General features: G+C 39.5%; 1 protein-coding gene across 1 annotated transcript in view; it reads right to left on the bottom strand.

Moving 5' to 3' along the window:
• Positions 1-13,477: 13,477 nt before the first annotated feature.
• LOC106572369 (metabotropic glutamate receptor 4) overlaps positions 13,478-15,004 on the bottom strand; it is a 124,261-nt gene continuing 122,734 nt past the window's right edge. The window contains exon 7 of the mRNA XM_045696173.2: positions 13,478-14,335. Within this exon, the coding sequence (XP_045552129.2) occupies positions 14,286-14,335 (50 nt within the window). The 3' untranslated portion in view covers positions 13,478-14,285. The remainder of the gene's footprint in view (positions 14,336-15,004) is intronic.

The raw sequence follows: 15,004 nt of genomic DNA, 5'->3' as shown, positions 1-15,004 counted from the left end.
CTACATGGAACCCAAAACGGTTCTCTAATGGGGATAGTCTAATAACCCTTTTTCTACGAGTGTAAAGACATATGCACCTGGGGATTACAGGTCATCAGTGACTATAGAGGAGTGAACTAACACCTCTCCTGTTACAGGAACATCATTAGCCTCTCAAGGTTACTGGTCACGCTTTTATTCCTTTGAACTGACATGGATTAAAACAAATAGATATCCTTTCAATGTTATCAAATAATATGTAATTGTGAACACTTTATATGGAATAGGCATAGTTTATATTGTAAACGTTTGATAACATTTGCATATTACACATTTCTCAGACAGCACCATACTGTGAAACGCCTGCTGTTTGTGAATGTGTTTTGCTGTATGACTCATCGTTTCATGCAGACCAAATACGTCAATCTCTTTTGAATTGTCAACCATGAAGTGCATATTAAGTCACTTGTGTAGCCTACTGGGCTGACTGTCTCAAGGCTAGACAGGTGGAAAAAGGAGGAAAGGTTTGATTCATTTAGCTTATAATCCTATTGGAAAAATACATGGTACCATAGATACAGTATCAACATGAATATCATGAATAATTGGAGAATAGACAGCCACAATTTTCAGCCATTGTGTTCATACACTCTTAGAAAAAAAGGTGCTAAATAGAACCTGAAAGGGATTTTCTAGCTGTCCCCACAGGATAATCCTTTGAAGAACTCTTTTTGCTTCTAGGTATAACCCTTTTGTGTTCCATTTAAAACCCTTTCCTCAGAGGGTTCTACCTGGAACCTAAAAATGGTTTTCCTATGGGGACAGCGGAAAAACCCTTTTAGAACTTTTTTTCTAAGAGTGTACTGTAAAAAAACATACATTACATAGGGAAATGTCTTATTGGTCGCTGTGAACAGCTTGTCCCCTCTCCTGGCTACTTGTCTCCCAGATTAAAGGCCCACATACTGCCCATGCTAGTTGCTTGGTAGCAAGGGCAACATAAATTGCACAGCACAGAGGGAGACATAACTGGACGGAGTATCCTTCTCATATGCACTTGCCAAGCTAAACAAATAATCAGGTGCTCTAGAGTGTCTCCCTTCAAGCAGAAAAATAATAGATATTAAAAGATATTTCCTCACATCACTCTAGGAGAGACAAAATATGTGAGGTTTTGTTGATCAGATAGGTCCTAGAGAAGTAAACCGAAAGCTTGCAGGAAACTGATGTAAACAGAATATATGAATTGTGATGAGTATTATACTATTATACTATTACATTATTAGGGGCGGCAGGTAGCCTAGTGATTAGAGCGTTGGGCCAGTACCCAAAAGGTTGCTAGATCAAATCCCTGAGCTGACAAAGTAAAAATCTGTCGTTCTGCCCCTGAACAAGGCACTGTTAAGAATTTGTTCTTAACTGACTTGCCTAGTTAACTAAATAAAATACTGTCGGTGCATTGGAGACAGTCAATGTACAGTCTCTTTTTGTGTCATTTTCTATCAATGCAAAAGCGAATTTGATTTCATTTGTGCTTCTCACCATCTTCTCTGTAGCCTTGTGTTAGCCACTTAAATCTCTCTGTAGAAAATTAACACAAATGGCATGTACAAAATTATCGGCACGGTTTTCCGATCTCGCCATAGGTTTTGAGGTGCTGACAGCACTGGCCACTCCAGAACAGTCTTGAATTTTTCTTGAACCAATCTTGGGTGCTTTTCGATTTGTATTTGGGGTCATTGTCCTGCTGGAAGACACACAACCTTCACCGGAGACTCCGTTTTGGACACTGGGTTGAACATTGGGCTCCAAAACACCTGATCATCTCTGGATTTCAGCATTAACAAACCTCACCCATGTTTGATTGTAGGGAGGGTGTTATTTTAATTGAGTGCTTAATTTGGTCGTCGGTAAACGCAGCGCTGATCTGTATTGCCAAAGTGTTCAAATGTTGTTTCATTGGTCCACAGAACATTTTCCCAAGATTTAGGTTGGTTTAGGTTGGTTTTTGTGAAGTTCAATCAGGCTTTCTGTTGTGCTGTTAAGCAGTGGTGTCTTCCTTTGTTTACCAATGACCAAATGAAGCATTCAAAGTAAAAAAACTTCCCTCCCTACAATCAAACATGGGTGCACCTTTTTACATTGCCAGTAGAAAGTTCCCACTGAGAAAAAACGGGTTGAATCAATGTTGTTGCCACGTCATTTCAACAAAACAATTCAAACTTTGAATCAACGTGGAAAACTGATTGTAATTGAAAAAAGTCAACGTAAGGGAATTTCATATTTTTTTTCAGCCAACTTTCAACAAATCCAATGACAAGGTGACATTTTTTTTGTGTTGAATTCACGTCACTTGACAAATAGACCAAATGTAAATCAAACTAGACGTTGAACTGACATCTGTACCCAGTGGGGTGCAGCAAGCTCACTGAGAAGCATTTGTTGGCAGTTATCCTGGTCAAAAGCTGTGCAACCAAGTATTAGCTCCGGGGTGCCAATTATTTTGTCCATGCCATTGTCTTTATTTTCTAAATTAAAATTGTATACTTACCTACAGTATACAGAAAAGTAATATATGGCTACATATCTATGTTACTTATATGCGTTATATTGACATATATAGTGTAAACAGATATGCTTATATGTATCCACACATATACAGTGCCTTCAGAAAGTATTAATAGCGCTTGACTTATTCCACATTTTGTTGTTACAGCCTGAACTAAAAATGTATTAAAATGTTTTAAATAAAATAAGAATGAAAAAAAATAAGAAAATCGCCCATCACCACACAATACACAATCATAACAAAGTGTAAACATGTCTTTAGAAATTATTGCAAATTTAATTCAAATGAAATACAGAAATATTTAATTTACCAAGTATTCACACCCCTTAGTCAATACTTTGTAGAAGCATCTTTGGGAGCAATTACAGCAGTGAATCTTTCTCAGTAAGTCTCTATGTGACGATCGTCGTAAGGAGTAGACCAAGGTGCAGCGTGTTGAGTGCTCATGATAAATATTTATTTTAACTCAGAACACTAAAGCAAAATAACAACCAAACAGAAAACGAACGTCACGTTCTGCAGGCTTTACAGAGCTGTGCGAAAACAAGATCCCACAAACCCAGGTGGAAAATAAACCCTACTTAAGTATGATCTCCAATTAGAGACAACGAGGACCAGCTGCCTCTAATTGGAGATCATCCCAAACAAACCCAACATAGAAATATAACACTAGAACCTGAACATAGAAATACAAAACACAGAAAAACACCCCCTGTCACGCCCTGACCAGTCTACCATAGAAAATAACAGCTTACCATGGTCAGGACGTGACACTCTAATAGTTTTCCACACCTGAATTGTGCAACATTTGCTCATGATTGTTTTCAAAATTCTTCAAGCTCTGTCAAATTGGATGTTGACCATTGCTACACAACTATTTTCCAGTCTTGCTATAGATTTTCAAGTAGATTTCAAACAAAACTGCAACTTGGCCACTCAGGAACATTCACTGTCCTCTTAGTAAGCAACTCCAGTGTAGATTTGGCATTGTGTTTTAGGTTATTGTCCTTTCTAAAAACATAATTCCAGTTTAACATTATGGGCTATTGTGTGTAGGACAGGGGGAAAAATCTCAATTGAATCCATCTTAAATTCAGGCTGTAACACAACAAAATGTAGAAACAGTCAAAAGGTGTGAAGGCACTGTAACTACATACTGTATAAGTACTTATATCTCTCATACTGTATACAGTGCCTTCGGAAAGCATTCAGACCCATTGACTTTTAAAAATGTTGTTACGTTACAGCCTTATTCTAACATGGATTAAAATTTAAACAATGTCCTCACACAATACCCCATAACGACAAAGCGAAAACAGGTTTGTAGAAATTTTTGCTAATTTATATAAAATAAAAAACAGAAATAGCTTATTTACAGTTGAAGTTGGAAGTTTACGTACACCTTAGCCAAATACATTTAAACTCAGTTTTTCACAATTCCTGACATTTAATCCTAGTAAAAATTCCCTGTGGAGATGGGAGAACCTTCCAGAATGACAACCATCACTGCAGCACTCCACCAATCAGGCCTTTATGGTAGAGTAGCCAGACGGAAGCCACTCCTCAGTAAAAGGAACATGACAGCCCGCTTGGAGATTGCCAAAAGGCACCTAAAGACTCTCAGACCATGAGAAACAAGATTCTCTGGTCTGATGAAACCAAGATTTAACTCTTCGGCCTGAATGCCAAGTATCACGTCTGGAGGAAACCTGACACCATCCCTACGTTGAAGCATGGTGGTGGCAGCATCATGCTGTGGGGATGTTTTTCAATGGCAGGAACTTGGAGACTAGTCAGGAATGAGGCAAAGATGATCGGAGCAAAGTGCTCAGGACCTCAGACTGGGGTGAAGGTTCACCTTCCAACAGGACAATGACCCTAAGCACACAGCCAGGACAATGCAGGAGTGGTTTTCAGGACAAGTCTCTGAATGTCCTTGAGTGCCCCAGCCAGAGCCCGGACTTGAACCCGATCAGACATCTATGGAAAGACCTGAAAATAACTGTGCAGCAACGCTTCCCATCCAACCTGACAGAGCTTGAAATGTGCTGCAGAGAAGAATGCGAGAAACTCTCCAAATACAGGTGTGCTAAGCTTGTAGCGTCATACCCAAGAAGACATGAGGCTGTAATCGCTGCCAAAGGTGCTTGAACAAAGTACTGCATAAAGGGTCTGAATACTTATGTAAATGTGCTTTCATTCTTTTTTTTTAAATAAATTAGAAAACTTTTCTAAAAACCTGTTTTTGCTTTGTCATTATGGGGTATTGTTTTCAGATTGATGAGGGAAAAAAACAATTTAATACATTTTAGAAAAAGGCTTTAACCTAACAGAATGTGGAAAAAGTAAATGGGTCTGAATACTTTTCGAGGCACTGTATGTTGAAATATACAAGAATTGGCCATTTTCAAATATGGGACATATATTTCTGCCTTATGTACACACATATGTGCATATATGTATAATACTTTTATGATCATATACTGTATGTGTGACCCATGTAGTATTGAAATGTGTATTACATATATATATAATATGCCTGTTGCGCTTACTCCTGCTCCCTCCCTCTGGCGCTCAACGTCGCTGGTCTACTAACCACGGGTCCTGGCAACCCACATTGCGCACACTTGGCAACCATCATTGTGCACACCTGCTCCCCATCGTTACTCACACCTGGACTTCATCCCCACCCTGATTACTCTCCCTTCATATAGCCCTCTGTAGCCTCAATAATCAGGCAGTATTGGTTTTGGTTACGTTCAGTACACTTCTCCTGTTTTGTATCATCTTCATGTTTATTATTATTAAACTCACCTTCTGCACCTGCTTCCTGACTCCCTGCGTATATGTTACAATATGCTCATACAGTATATGTGTGACACATAGTATTTGAATGTTTATTACATATATGTCTCTTATATGTCACAATATGTGTTAACATACATTTTACGGGACCATTATTTCAGTGTACATTCAATTAGACCATCATTAACATTAAATTATACTTGTAGTCATGGTAATAAAACATTTGAAAAAGTATGAATGTTGTGCTATACAGTTGTTTCTGGACAGAGGACAAAAGATCACTTAGCATTCACCATGTACTGTAGCAAAGCCCCAGCACTGGTTTGGCCTTGAGGAGCTCTACAGTCTTTCAATAAATCCACCTCAATCTCTTGTACTTTTCAGTTTTCTATCTCTGGCAGATGCTAACTTCCATTCATCTTCCTTGCAATGACAACGTTTCCTCTGGCACACCACATTGGTTTTATGATTCAACAGTGTAGATGATGATGTAGATTATTATGAGCGTTGCCTGAATCTCAGATTTGTTGCAGAATCTCAGGTTTGGCCCTAGGCCATACGATTGCCTGGATGTGATATGCTGTCTGGCGGCATCTTACACATGCACTAGTAACATTCCATATCTGTTCCTTTAATACCAACAAGGATACACCAGATATAAAATGACAGATAAATGTTTGACAAATTCATATGTCATATGAAAATGTACACAATATAAATTCAGATTAGTTTTGTGTCAATGTTAGATGTGTTTACATCTGACATAACACAACATAACAGATCAACTACACTGTGTTCTCTGACAGTTACAGTTGCCTTCAGAAAGTATTCACAGCCCTTTACTTTTTCCACATTTTGTGTTACAGCCTGAATATAAAATGTATTAAATTGAGATTTGTTTTCACTACGCTTCATCATTAGGCACACCTGGACTCCATTACCTCACTCATTACCTCCCCTTTATCTGGCACTCCATTAGGTTTTTTCCCCTGGCAGTGTTGTTTCTGTTGTTCATGTCTAGACTGTACTCCTACGTTATATCGTTCCATGTTTATTATATTGAAGTTACCACCTGCTTCTCGACTCCCAGCATCTACGTTACAATACAACTGAGAATGGATCAACAACATTGTAGTTACTCCACAATACTAACCTAAATGATGGAGTGAAAAGAAGGAAGCCCATACGGAATAAAACATATTCCAAAACATGCATCCTGTTTGGCAAGAAAGGAAAACTGCCAAAAATGTGGTAAAGAAATCAACTTTATGTCCTGAATACAAAGCTTTATGTTGGGGCAAATCCAACACATCACTGAGTACCACTATTCATATTTTCAAGCATGGTGGTGGCTGCATCATCCTATGGGTATGCTTGTCATCGGCAAGGACGAGCGAGATTTTTTGGATAAAAATAAACAGAATAGAGCTCAGCATAGGCAAAATCCTAGACACTGGGAGACAAATTCACCTTTCAGCAGGACAATAGCCTAAAGCACAAGGCCAAATATACACTAGAGTTGCTTACCAAGACAGCATTGAATGTTCCCGAGTGCCTAGTTACAGTTTTGACTTAAATCGGCTTAAATCTCCCTGTATCTTCTGCAAAATGTAGCTGCTAACTTTTTGCGACAGCATGCCTTTTCCTTTTGGACAAAAATTCTGAGAATATTCAGAGTTATGAAGTTATGAGAACTGGTTGTTTTGCAAATGTTGAACTTATAATATGGCTACTAATACTGGAAAAGCTAAATCAAAGTTCAAGTATACAGATTTGACTATATTCTTGCAGAAAATGTTTATATGAATGCAAATGTCTCCTTCACGATTTGCCCAAATGTACCTGGGTGACTTCACACTAAATGTCATGTAGTTTTCTCATACTTCAAGTTATCCGTCTGAAGCTTTGCACATACACTGCTGCCATCTTTTGGACACCATTGGAATTACCAGAGTGATGGCTGGAAGTGGGACCTGTTGCATTTCAAAGAAGGTGGTAGAAAAAAAACTGTAGTTTTTTTCTTTGTATTTTCTTCTACCAGATCTATTGTGTTATATTCTCCTACATTCACATCTCCACAAACTTCAAAGTGTTTCCTTTCAAATGGTACCAATAATATGCATATCCTTGCTTCAGGGCCTGAGCTACAGGCAGTTAGATTTGGGTATGTCATTTTAGGTGAAAATTGAAAAAAAGGGGGCTATCCCTAAGAAGATTTATACAGTATGTGTATTTCACTCTATGCTGGTATGTATGTCAACCCCAATACATGTTCATGTCATCGTTACCAATCAACTGCTTTACATTTAAAAAAGACTCCGGCCCATTTCTATATGGTTAGCTATGTTACCAGCGTACACGAACGGGAGTTATCAATTAGCATAATTATTTTCTAAACCCGAAAAGGACAACTTCTACATAATATTCAGCGAAAACAGCCAAATATATCTAAATTGTATTTTAGTGTGCTTGTTAGAACACGTACATCATGATGAAAATAACGAATATCCACTTTGTTAGATCAGATATTTTGAATGGTGCCCCATTGTCTGTGTTCCATTGATCACTTTGTGACATGTGGTATTTTCCTTACCTTTTATGCTCAAAATGAATAGTTATCACCATACATATTGTGATCTGCAGATGTAAAGGACCATTTAGGGTTGGAACAGCATACAGCATTGGGAACAAGACTGGGTAGGTAAGGGATCAGATTCTTAGTGCACTCATTTAAGATTATCTACATTGTGCTCATTTGTCTCTGCCTCGCAAGCAATTATCATGAATAATTATGCACTAAGAACAATGGTATAAAATAGCAGAGCTGGTGCAAACGGATCTCTTTATTCTGCTGTCATCACTAACGTGATTAATCACTTGCAAAATCCTTGTAAAAAATTGTTCTGTGCTATAATGTGTTTTCCAATTGTTTTCTACAACCATTTCTTTGTCTCGCTGTGTTTGTGCAGGTTGGTGTTGTTGGGAAGTAGCAATCCTTCTCTCCATTCAAAGGACACTTTTGGAAATTGAATACATTTGCACTGATCTACACTGAGTGCACAAAACATTATGACATACAAAACATTTCATGACATAGACTGACCAGATGAATCCAGGTGAAAGCTATGATCCCTTATTGATGTCACTTGTTAAATCCACATTAATCAGTGTAGATGAAGGGGAGGAGACCAGTTAAATAAGTATTTTTAAGCCTTGAGACAATTGAGACATGGATTGTGTATTTGTACCATTCAGAGGGAGAATGGGCAAGACAAAATATTTAAGTGCCTTTGAACGGGGTATGGTAGTCGGTGCCAGGCTCACCGGTTTGTGTCAAGAACTGCAACGCTGCTGGGTTTTTCACACTAAACACTTTCCTGTATGTATCAAGAATAGTCCACCACCCAATGGACATCCAGCCAACTTGACACAACTGTGGGAAGCATTGGAGTCAACATGGGCCAGCATCCCTGTGCAACGCTTGACACCTTGTAGAGTTCATGCCCCATAAGATGATGGCGCCGGAGAGTAGGGCTGCCATCTTATTGGCTCTCAACCAATCATGCTATTTTGTTTGTTTTTTCGCATTGTTCTTAACTTGTTTTGTACATAATGTTGCTGCTACCGTCTCTTATGACCGAAAAGAGCTTCTGGACATCAGAACTGGGATTATTCACCTCAAATTGGACGAGGACTCTTCTTCAATGAGTTGGACACAAGGGATATACTGCAGACACCCGACCAGGCCCCGATCCCCGTGATTCACTGGAGAAGGAGCAGAGATTTTGAGGCAAAAGATCAGGGTCCCTTGCAAGGATCAGGCGACGAGTGGCTAATCTGGCCTTGCCTTCCGTTCTGCTAGCTAACGTTCAATTACTGGAAAATAAATGGGATGAACTGAAAGCACGTATATCCGACCAAAGGGACATTAAAAACTGTAATATCTTATATTTCATCAAGTCGTGGCTGAACAACGACATTAAGAACATACAGCTGGCGGGTTATACACTATCGGCAAGACAGAACAGCAGCCTCTGGTAAGACACGGGGCAGGGGCCTATGCATTTATGTAAACAAGCTGTAGCATGATATCTAAGGAAGTCTCAAGGTTTTGCTCGCCTGAGGTAGAGTATCTCATGAAGAGCTGTAGACCACACTATCTACTGTGGGGGGGGTGGGGGGGGGGGGGGGGCAACTCAGTATTGGGAAGATTTTCTTATTGTTTTGTACACTCAGTGTATGTTACATGTTACTACATTTTCTGTAATAGAAGTGACATCCCTTTAAACAGAAAACAAAAATAAGGCATGAAGGCTGGGGTTTTAATGGCATTAGCTCAGAGTCTGGCTGTGTTGGGTTGCAGAAGAAGATTATTATTCCTGAATGCTGCAGGGGTGGTGCTGGTGCAACGTATTTGGTCCCGCTGCCTGTGTATTTCCTACAGTATGTCCTGCAGATAAAGAATACTAATGATGAATTGTTCCAACTGGCCTGCGTGTCTCCAGTACAAATCTCGACCTGTCCCTGCATTTCTTAGGCTAGGGTTCCAACAGCACTGTGGTTTCCCCAGAGATAATGTCATCATTAACATGTCATATTCTGACCTCAACAATAAGAAGCAGCATGTTGTTTTGCAAAACAGTATTTTATTAGAAATATCTTGTATAAAAATTTACATGCTCAACACATTTTCATGTTTTCTATAGATAATTCATAAATATCCAGGCACTGTAATTTTTATTTTTTATTTTCTTCATTTTTAATAGGTCAGTACATAAAGCAGACATGATCAATTAATTTGTAATAACGTACATTAACTTGCCATTTAGTTCGATCAGCACTTACATACTCTATTTTGCAAGTGTTGGAAAAAAGATGAAGGGGAGGCACAAACAGTAAATCATCATATTCACAAACACAAACAATCCCACAATACTTTATCTTAAACAATGAAAAATGAAAACATTTAATTTTGCTGCAACATCTGGGATCTTTGTTGAAGCAGAGAGTTGAGAATCATAAATTAAACAGACAGGGTTGTCCTTTCTCTCCAATATTATTTATAAACGTCTTCTACAGTTGTTTTCCTTATGGAGCTTATAGAATAATTTTTCCAATTGCTTCACATATCATACGAATTTCTGTGGTACAGAATCTTGCCAAATCTTTTTCTTACTATATTTACTGTCTTTGATGTGGTAACACTAATGCTGAATTTTTTTCCGGAATGATGAAATTAGACTAACAATACTGTATGACAAACAACATTGAAGCCTAGCCACAGTACAGATGAGAGGAGAGATTTGTATAGGCTTATTCTTTAGCCCTTATTTTTGTCACTAAACATTCTCCCTACAGTGCATTCATAAAGTATTCAGACCCCTTGACCTTTCCACATTTAGTTATATTACAGCCTCATTTTAAAATTGATTAAATTGTTTAATGGCAAAGCAAAATCAGATTTTTAGAAATGTTTGCAAATGTATTAAAAATAAATAACTGAAATCTTTTACATAAGAATTCAGACCATTTACTCAGTACTTTGTTGAAGTACCTTTGGCAGCGATTGCAGCCTCAAGTCTTCTTGAGTATGACGCTACAATCTTGGAACACCAGTATTTATGGAGTTTCTCCCAATTTTCTCTGCAGATCATCTCAAGCTCTGTCAGGTTGGATGGGGAGCATTGCTGCACAGCTATATTCGGGTCTCTCCAGAGATGTTTGATCGGGTTCAAGTCCGTGCTCTGGCTGGGTCACTCAAGGACATTCAGAGACTTGTCCCAAAAGCCATTGCTGCATTGTCTTGGCTGTGTGCTTAGGGTTGTTGTCCTGTTGGAAGGTGAACCTTCACCCCAGTCTGAGGTCCTGAGCGCTCTGGAGCAGGTTTTCATTAAGGATCTCTCTGTACTTTGCTCCTTTCATCTTTCCCTCGATCCTGACTAGTCTCCCAGTCCCTGCCGCTGAAAAACATCCGCACAGCATGATGCTGCCACCACCATGGATTCATCATAGGGATGGAGCCAGGATTCCTTCAGACGTGACGCTTGGCATTCAGGTCAAAGAGTCCAATCTTGGTTTCATCAGACCAGAGAATCTTGTTTCTCATGGTCTGAGAGTCTTTAGGTGCCTTTGGCAATCTCCAAGTGGGCTGTCATGTACCTTTTACTGAGGAGTGGCTTTTGTCTGGCCCCTCTACCATAAAGGCCTGATTGGTGGAGTGCTGCAGAGATGGTTGTCCTTCTGGAAGGTTATCCCATCTCCACAAAGGAACTCTGGAGCTCTTTCAGAGTGACCATCTGGTACTTGGTCACCTCCCTGACCAAGGACCTTCTCCCCCGATTGCTCAATTTGGCCGGTTGGCCAGTTCTAGGAAGAGACTTGAGGGTTCTAAACTTCTTCTATTTAACAATGATGGAGGCCACTGTGTTCTTGGGGAGCTTCAATGCTGCAGAAATGTTTAGGTACCCTTCCCCAGATTTGTGCCTCAACACAATCCTGTCTCGGAGCTCTACGGACAATTCCTTTGACCTCATGGCTTGGTTTTTGCTTTGACATGCACTGTCAACTGTGGGGCCTTATATAGACAAGTGTGTACCTTTCCAAATCATGTTCAATCAATTGAATTTACCACAGGTGGACTCCAAGTTGTAGAAACATCTCAAGAATGATCAATGGAAACTGGATATGAGTCTAATAGCAAAGGGTCTCAATTCTTATGTAAATAATGTATTTCTGTTTTTCATTTTTTTATACATTTGCAAACATTTCTAAAGACCTGTTTTCACTTTGTTATTATTGGGTATTGTGTGTGGGTTAATCAGGAAAAAAGTCAAGGTTTCTGAATACTTTCCGAATGCACTGTATATACTTCCATTCAATTTTTCATCTGGTACCGGAGGACATTCAGACGAGTCTTGTGAGGTCTGTGCGCATCCAAGAGCAACACAACCAACATTTCCGTGTTTGTCAGAGTCTCACCTTTACACAGATTATTAGTACATAGCCCGAACTGTTCGGACTCTATAGACAGATGTTGGCAGATCGGTTGTATGGACTTCACACGATACAGGGGGTCGCTTGTTGGGGTCGTGGAGCAAAATCACTGACATGTTCGTGTTATTTCAAAACAGGAAACATCATCCTGTTCGTAAGAGTCTCATCTTTGCATAGAGGGGTCATAATTATTTTTAGGCCAAACCGTTAAGACGCTACAAACGATTTTGTGAAAAGACCAATAATTGTAGCGTCAGAATTTTTATTTCCGGATGTCTCATGGTCTGTCAAACACCTCTCTAGCTCTGTCACCTTTCAACGCAGATGCAGAAGTGTTACATAGCTGGATGCGGTGGATTAAGATGCATCCAATGCAAACAAACAGATATCTCTAGCTTAAACTGACAGATTCTTAAGGGGATTTTTTTATTATTATGCTAATTAGATTTCCGCACGTGCATGTATATCGCCCTTAGGGGATTTTAAACCCAATTCCCTCATGTGGATGTGGAGGGACTTCCTTTCTCTGAACAACATTAAGGGAACAAGTACTCTTACTGAAATCACAGGTGCATGGCAAATGAGTCAATAACGTAACCAAGGATGGTGCGCTCTAGACAGAGTACACTGCTGATGCTCCAAAGAGTGTTTTGTACCATTACATAACGTATCGCCAATAGCTAGCTATATGTTAGACATTTCTGGTACAGATTCCAAATTCATCACGTTGAGATGGAACTGCTGAATTTCTAATGGAACAAGACCATGAAATGATATTCTCACATGTGAAAATGCCAGCATGAATACAGTGAGGCAGTGCATGGCTGTCTATGGGCTGTAGTCTTGAAGCTGTATTTCACTGAAAAGTAGGCGGTGTTGAGCATACAAGACTTTTACTTTTTAGCCAGTTCTTGTGCCTTTGTCATGTATTCTAATCTGCATAAGGTACCATGTGTGAGTAATAGTCAAAACATGATAATGCCACTGTGTCTGTTGAACCACAATCCTGACACATGTTGCATTTAATAGATTTTGAAAACAGAGCACAGTACACATTATGCTCCCACAGGCATGCTCTATGACTGTATACAAGACCGTAAAGATGGTGTCAGCTATGATATCGCTATCATCTGTGAAAATCCATCGCTTTATTTGATGTACAAAATGTTAAGGAAACACTTATTGGACCCCTGCTGTAACACTGAATATTCAGACATGTTAAATGTTGGAAAGGTGCATACTTGTTGGCTCTGTTTCACAACTATGACCTTCATTAAAATGATGACAACATAATGTTAATGTTACAGAGCCTGAGGATTCATATTTTGTTTATTTTGGCCTTGAATGAAGACTTATCCCACACCAACAACACTTTCATCTACTTTTGACAGTTTTGCCTTATTGACTAATTTGATATTATGTTCAGCATTTCACCCGCATTGGAAAGGACAGAGAAGAAAGGGAAGCAAATAATTGCACATTACTACTGGTAGAGAGAGACAACACTACTGCACACAAAGAGAAAACTAAATTCACTCTTACCGAAGAGGGTGTTAGTCAGCTTCAGAGAAAACACCAGAAGAGAAATGCTGTTCTATAAACTCCAGAAGGAAAACACTGAATTGAAGTCATTGGCTCTGACTGAATTTGGAAACGTGACTGCCTGGTGTATCTGACATGTCACAAGGAGGATGAGGAGGGGAGACATCACTGTCTGCCTGACATCCCCACCCCCCACTGCTTTTGTTTGGCATTCAATATATTTGCCTTGCCTTGTCCTCTTGAAAATAGTGACATCAGTTCTGTATGTTGAGTGATTATTCTCATTTCTCCACCTTTGCCACTGCTCTTGCATCTTGGTGGTCCAGTTTTTGGTGTTCGTTCACCCCACGGGCAGGTCCTTGCTATGCTTCCAAGCCGGGGTTCCACTGTCTGTCTCTTAGATGGCATGGTTACTGTAGCTGATGTATGTCTGCTTGGAGGCCAATGCTGTGAATAGAGCCGTGAAAGAGGAAGAGAGGGAAAGAAGAGTGAAAGGAAAAGATGTGGGTGAAGATTTGGGCAATTCAATTAAGGCTCATTTAACCATCTGTCAGGGGCTTATCTTCCAGTCCATTAAGGTGATTGCCGGCACAGTTTCTATTTATGCATGACTTCCTTAGACCACAAGTGTCACCAGGGAGTACAGGTGGAACCAACAGTGGGGTAAGAGAGTAATTAATATGCATAGCAAGCAGTGGTAGCATTTTTCATGTTGTGTGGTTAGTATTACAAGAATGATTTAACTTCCTAGGAAATGTGTTGCCAACTGTAAATTGCATCTAAATGCAGATTTCATTGATCTGCTGGAAAGTAGGGCAGAGCAGGGTACAGCTGTGGCTATAGCTAGTAATTGACTCTCAAAACTAATATTGAATTGCTTATCAGGATGCTGTTGTAACAACCCACTGGGAACACATAGGTTGAAACAACGTTTTCACCTCAGTTCAATGAAATCACGTTGATCCAACGTGGAATAGACATTGAATTGACGTCTGTGCCCAGTGAGATGTCTCCACATGGATATATACTGTTCTGAAAGTGACTTAAGAATTACTTATTTAACCAGTAATTGCAGCTTGACCTATAAGTACAGACTATTTCATGGTAAAGTATCCC

This window comes from Salmo salar, chromosome 15 (assembly GCF_965601325.2).
Source record: "Salmo salar chromosome 15, fSalSal1, whole genome shotgun sequence".
In the NCBI taxonomy this organism is placed as follows: Eukaryota; Metazoa; Chordata; class Actinopteri; order Salmoniformes; family Salmonidae; genus Salmo; species Salmo salar.
The sequence above is the reverse complement of the archived record's forward strand: the minus strand, read 5'-3'. Positions and strand labels throughout refer to the sequence as shown.